Consider the following 6,496-nt stretch of genomic DNA (forward strand, 5'->3'; position numbering starts at 1 on the left):
ATCGTCGTTGTGTTACGTTTCTTCATCTTATAAAGGAACATAATAGGATAAAATTATTTCACACTGTACAAGTTTTTACTTTCCAAAAAAAAAAACACTACCATATGTTTCAATTTTTGCATTTTATCTTTCTATTTTTTAACCAAAAAGAAAATATTTTACTTTTATAATTGATAACTCTTTGATTTTATCATCCCCGATAACATATTTAGGATCACAAAATTAACGTTTGATCACGTGAGGTACTAAAGCAGTTATACTCTCTTTTCCTGTTTATATGTCATTCTTACTAAAAATAGATAACTCTTAATATAGTACTTGTAACTTCACAAAATCAATATATAAATAACATTATTCTTTTAATTTTACTCTTGAGAATTATTAGCCCTGAAAATATGAATATGACCAACACAGAAAATCTAAATGAGTAATTTATGTTCATTGATCAGTTTAATTAATCGATTTTAGATGACTTTGATTTTTTATTTTTTTGATCGTGTGTAGAAATAATAAATGTGGAATCATCTACTTATGGCTGCCAAATGTTTAGTCGAACATTTAGAGGTAGTTGTCTTGGTCGATAACAAGAGTGTGAAGATCAATGCACTAATTTTGAGCATACTCTTCATGGACAATGTCATTTTGAATATTTATGGGGTTATCTTTGTTTTTGCTATGTTTGCTAAATGAACAAATTAATTTTGTATTTACTCGTTCGATAAAAAATAAAGATAACCACTTTATTGTTTTGATTTTTTGTTGAAACTAGACAGAGATAGCCTGTGCTTGCACAAGCGTAATGTTGTTAAATGCGCGCACGATCACATTGGCAATCTACATAGATATTATATATATGATTGAAAATCGTTTGTGGCTGCATTATTTACATTAGATATTTACATCCTGTACTATTTACATTGTGTTGTATTTTTGTTATTTTTCGGTATTAGTCAGCTTCTGGCAATAAGTACCTGTGGAAGAATAGGGAAAATGGCTTTAGGTCCAAAAGGAAAGATTTAGTTATATATACATCTTAATTATCACAATTTTTATCTGTTCCATAAAAGTTACATTTGTATGTGTTATATTCTAGGTGTTTTGATGATCCTCACAAATGCGAGGACCTGGTTCCTGGCAGAGTGCTCTTGTCCAGATACAAATGGGGTACAGTCATAAAAGTTGTCATGTCAGGTGGTAGGTGAAAAGTGCAGTATCCTATACCAATAAGAAGAGCGGACGAGATTGTATGTTTCAGTATTTCGCAAATGCAGGGACCTGGTACCAGGCAGAGTTTCTTCCATCAGATACATAATTGGTTACAACTGTAAAGCTGTCACGTCAGAGGTTGGTAAGGCGTCAGTGTACTACACCAATCAGAATGGAGGAAGGTGTTTGTCCAACGGATAATAACTCTTTATTTTTGATACTTTTAGCATGACAAACACCATATTATATTCATTCATGCAAAGAAGGAAGTCAGCCAGCAAGCCTTTTCAAGAACTCATATAGAAGTTTGCAAGGGACCTGGTTCCTGCAAGCAAGGGACCTGGTACCCACAAGACTGCGACGTGAAAAGGACGAAAAGAAAGTTGTCATCTCTAATGTGGTAGGTGCACAACTTTTCCAACAGCAGGCCTTCAGCCAATGGGATGAGTTCAACGAATTTGTGGGAATTTATATTATCTCTTTCCAACAAACACAAATTCAATACTTGGAAAATTAAACTTGGATTTTCTCTGAAAATTCACAAGCTTGAACAGAAGGCCATCTTCAAGGAAGAACATTGCTCAACTCAACAGAAGGACCTGATAGAGTAAAGAAGAATCTTTGTTGTATTTAGAGCTTTGTGTCTATGTACTTACATTGTGAATCTGTTCCTAATCTATAAAGGATTCAGATATTTGTTTTGGGTTTGAAAAAGTCTAAGTCAGTTAAGGCTAACTGATTTAGTGGGCAACATTGGTTTGTTGCTTAGTCAAATTCTAGGTAATCTAGAGTTAGGTGGTTTAGTAGGCGGTGTTTTATCCGCTTAGGCTCTTCAAGTAATAGGTAGATTACTTGATCGTGAGATTAATAACTTTTTCTCACATTGTTTGTAACCGGGTTTCGCTTTTGCTTGAGAAGATTAGTGAAGACGGTTTTAAATCCTGTGCAACAGGTCGTGGTTTTACTCCCTTGAGCAAGGAGGTTTCCACGTAAACTGCTTGTGTTGTGTTCTTTATATTGTTTAATCTTCTGCACTGTTCTTGCTGTGTCAAGGGACCTGGTCCGTTGACTGGTAGTGGTCGCACACATTCCAACTAGTGGTATCAGAGCGGGTGCTCTCTATCTGATTAACACCAAGAGAGAAGTTCCTGCGAGAAATGGCGTCACTACTGAATAAACAAAGAAATATGTCTCCCACAAGACCTCCTCTTTTTGATGATAAGCTCTACAAATATTGGAAGATTCGGATGAGAGACTATCTCATGGCTGAGGACAGTGAAGTATGGGACGTCATATGTAAAGGTCCTTATGTGCCAACTATGGAGGTTAAAGATAGAGTGGTCACAAGAGTCATTCCCAAAACTAGACAACAATATAATGACTCTGACAAGCAACTAGTTCCAAAAAATTACAAAGCCAAGAAGTTGCTTATGTGTGGCATTGGAATGAAAGATTATGATTTGATCGCTTCATGTAAATCAGCCAAAGAAATTTGGGATCTCTTGAGAAATACCTTTGAAGGTACTGAGGAAACAAGGAAATCTAAGCTAGATTTCTTTACTGCTCAGTTTGAAGGTTTCACTGTGGAGGAAGGTGAACCAGTTCATGAAATTCAGACAAGATTCTCCACTATAACCAATGAGCTCATGTTTCTTGATGAACCTATCCCGGTGTGCAAACATGTCTCTAAGATACTGGAAACTCTTCCCAGATCTTGGATAAATGAATGTGTGTTAGCTGAGGAGACAAAGGGGCCTGAAGAGGCGACTCCAAATACACTATTTGAGCTTCTTCAAGCTCATGAGTTGCATAAAAAAAGGGAGTGTCTCATTCTGAAGGAAAAATACAAAAGGACTGATATGATTGATGAGACTGATCAGAATAAAGAAAATTATGTCAAGAGTGTAGAAGATAAAGACAATGAGGGGGACCATGTCCATCCCAAGATAAGCAGAAGAGAAGTCTTCTTCAGGACATTAAAAAGGGATATGGCTGCATGGAAAAAAACCTCAAGTGATTCAGATGATTCTGAACACACAGATAATGATTTCATGACAAAGTCAAACGAGGAATATGCTGATGAAAAGGTAACTCTATCTTATTTCAAGCAAAACTTGAATACCTTTTCTACTAGCAAGTTGAGAAAGCTAGCAGTTGTATTACTTGATTTGATAAGTGAGCTGACAAGTGAGAAGGATCCCATAAGGAACAGTCTAGATATCTCTCAAGATGGAAAAATTGCATTAGTTGCCCAAATATCTGATATTAAAAGTCAAATGCTTGTTTTAGAAGCTGAAAATCTAGAACTGAAGAAAAAGATGAAAGGGGTAACTAATAAAATTTTTAATTTGAAAGAATGAGGCAAGCAGCTTGCAGCTGGAGCTTGAGAATAAGTTGCACACTACTGAAATGAAGACCAAAATTGCATTAGAAAGAAATCTTGAGTTAGAGAGGGACCTGGTCTGTGTAAAAGAACTGAAAAAATCTCTCAAATGGACCAATTCCTCTAAGATTCTTACAAATCTGATTGGTCAATACAACAATAGTAGAAGAGGGTTAGGCTGTGACAAGATAAAATCCTCCTACAATCCTCGAAGCAAAAGTGTTTCTGATGCTGACAATCTGTTGTCTGAGAATTGTTGTCGAGATGGAAATCATAAGAAAGATTGTCCAATTTTGGAAAAATTTGAAGGAAGTTCGTCAAATTATTCCAAACAGCTGAAAAGAGCTAAAGAAAGACATGTGAAGTTTGTCCGATCTGAAAATAATCAAGAAAAGAAAGAAAGGGGACCTGGTCTTCATGCTAAATTTGTCAGATCCGACAGAAATGTGGAAACGGAGCGCAAGGGACCTGGTCCTCGCTATCGTTTTAGCAAGAACACTTTGCCCCCTTGGACATGAAGGTTTCTTGTCAAGCCTTTGACAGTTATTGGGAACTCTGTTTGAAGTGGGTTCCTAAGTCTAACAAGTAATTCTGGTGCAGAAGAGAGGAAGCAGTCAGCGTTTGTTTATAAATAGCAGTTGCTCAAAACACATGACTAAGAAGGTTACAAAACTTCCTCTCTCTCAAGACACTTCAAGGTGGAGGTGTCTCTTTTGGCGAATGGCAAGAAACGCTACACTATTGGTGTAGATTTGTGATGAATGAAATGAAGCTAAGCTCTTATCAGATAACTGTTTTGTCACAAACTTGCTCACTCTGGCGATGATTTTGATAGAAAAGAGATGCAAGAACATGTATATTGCTGATCTGTTTACTGCTCATTGTGATAGTCTCACTGAACTTAATGCTCAAGGTATGAATGTTGAGGTATGATTAAGGAGACGTGCTTATGAGTGTTGCTTTGCTGCACAAACCTATGTCAGGGGACCTGGTCCAGTCTGCATAAAATAATATTTGCAAATGACAAAGAAGATGATGCAGATAATGAACCTGATGACGAACCTGGTCCTCTAGACAGTGCTGAACAAAGATGATGCAGTTCAAACTGATAATGTGAATTTTGAAAGTGAGAATGAAGAAGCTAATCAAGCTCAGTTTGAAAGAAGCAAACTTTGATAGTCAATTCCCCAACAAGCTGATCGGTTGTCCAAGTTACTCCTAAACAATGTCTTCAAGAGAGGTAAAATTGTCAAAAACTCTTCTCTTTGAATTCAATATGCAAGGAACTGCTGATCATTCAGGTACATATTGATGATGGATGTCATCTTTGAGGCAATCTTTGAGGTGTTGTTTGAAGAGCTTATTTCTGTTTCACTCATTGAAAGTGAGTGTTGAAATAAGCATAATGGAAGAATTAAATTTCTTCTTAGAGCTACAGATTTAGCACACCATGAAAGGTACCCTCGGTTGTCCAGAAAAGCACATTAATGAGCTATTCAAATGGCGGAAAATTTTTAATTTAAGACAATGATAAAGAGGGATAATGTCATCATGAAGCTTTGTAAGAAGGAAGATCAAGTGGATGACATCTTCACTGAAGCTCTAAGCATGGACCAGTCGAATACTCTCATAGGAGCTTAGCTACAGAGAAAAAGATAGCACAACATTCAGGGGTCATTGATGTCTGATCAAAGAAAGAACCTGGTGCCAGTTCAAAGAAGCTGCTGAAAGAGTTTCATATTTTGGGTGTATAGACAATTCATACTTTCTTGGGCACTAACTAGAAGCTGGATGCTGATCAATCGGGTTCAAAAACTCTACTTATGTACAAAGGAAAATATTTTGAAGGCTGCTGAGAAAATCTTAAGTCATTTGAAGAAGATAGAGGACCTGGGGTTCTATTCTGACCATCGGGAGACTTTTTGATTTGTAGTACATGATGTTGCTGATTATGCTAAGTATCAAGCTGATAGATTGAGTACCTCAAGAGTGGATTATGTTATGCGCTGATCTTTCACTCATGTGGAATTAAAAGGCAAGCTTCAATTGCTCTTTCATCAACTGAGGTAATAAATGTAGCAAGTGCAGCCTGATGGTGTCAATGTTAGGTAGTGGAGCCTGATTAATTTTAGGTTTTCCTATTTATTCTCTATTTTAGGCTTTCCTATTTATTCTCTATTTTAGGTTTTCCTATTTATTCTCTGTAACCAAAAATACTCTGATTTATTAATATAAATATACCTCACCGCCGTGAAAGTTTACTTACGGGGTGTTACCACGAAATATTGGATTTTTCTCTTTCTCTCTTTATATCTCTCATCTCTTTCTCTTGAAAGTTCTTGTGTTCTTCATTCATCTAGTGTGTGTGCGTGAATTCAATCCTAACAACAGGTATCAGAGCTAAGGAGATTCAACACGATCACAGAAGATGGATAGTTCGAAGCTTGGAATCGAGAAGTTTGATGGATCCGATTTCAGTTTATGGAAGATGCAGATCGAAGATTATCTGTACCAGAAAGATCTTCACGAACCGTTGACCGGGGTGAAGCCGGAATCCATGACGCAAGAGAAGTGGAAACTCAAGGATCGCCAGGCTCTAGGGTTGATCCGGTTGACTTTGTCAAGAAACGTGGCGTTCAACATCGTGAAGGAGAAGACTACGTCCGGTCTGTTGAAGGCACTGTCAAACAGTATGAAAAACCATCGGCTATGAACAAGGTATATTTTGATGCGTAGATTGTTCAATTTACAGATGTCTGAGAATGGATCCGTTTCTGATCATATAAACGAGTTCAATATGATTGTGAGTCAACTCAATTCTGTGGATATTAATTTCGAAGATGAAATTAAGGCGTTGATTTTGATGTCATCTCTACCCGAGTCTTGGGATACTGTTGTTGCTGCAAT

General features: G+C 36.9%; 1 protein-coding gene across 1 annotated transcript; it reads left to right on the plus strand.

Moving 5' to 3' along the window:
* The first annotated feature begins 2,363 nt into the window (after nt 1–2,363).
* On the plus strand, nt 2,364–4,107 carry LOC107003615. The gene is made up of 2 exons (XM_015201940.1): nt 2,364–3,533; nt 3,622–4,107. The coding sequence occupies exons 1-2, from the start codon at nt 2,364–2,366 to the stop codon at nt 4,105–4,107; spliced, it is 1,656 nt and encodes a 551-aa protein (XP_015057426.1).
* The last annotated feature ends 2,389 nt before the right edge of the window (nt 4,108–6,496 follow it).

The sequence above is a fragment of the Solanum pennellii genome, chromosome 11, assembly GCF_001406875.1.
Source record: "Solanum pennellii chromosome 11, SPENNV200".
Lineage (NCBI taxonomy): Eukaryota > Viridiplantae > Streptophyta > Magnoliopsida > Solanales > Solanaceae > Solanum > Solanum pennellii.

Bases quoted from the DNA above. Each gene is read 5' to 3' on its own strand.
- LOC107003615 (XM_015201940.1), top strand. From the start codon at position 2,364: ATGGCGTCACTACTGAATAAACAAAGAAATATGTCTCCCACAAGACCT. The intron at 3,534-3,621 runs GTAACTAATAAA...ACTGAAATGAAG, and splicing joins TGAAGAAAAAGATGAAAGGG to ACCAAAATTGCATTAGAAAG.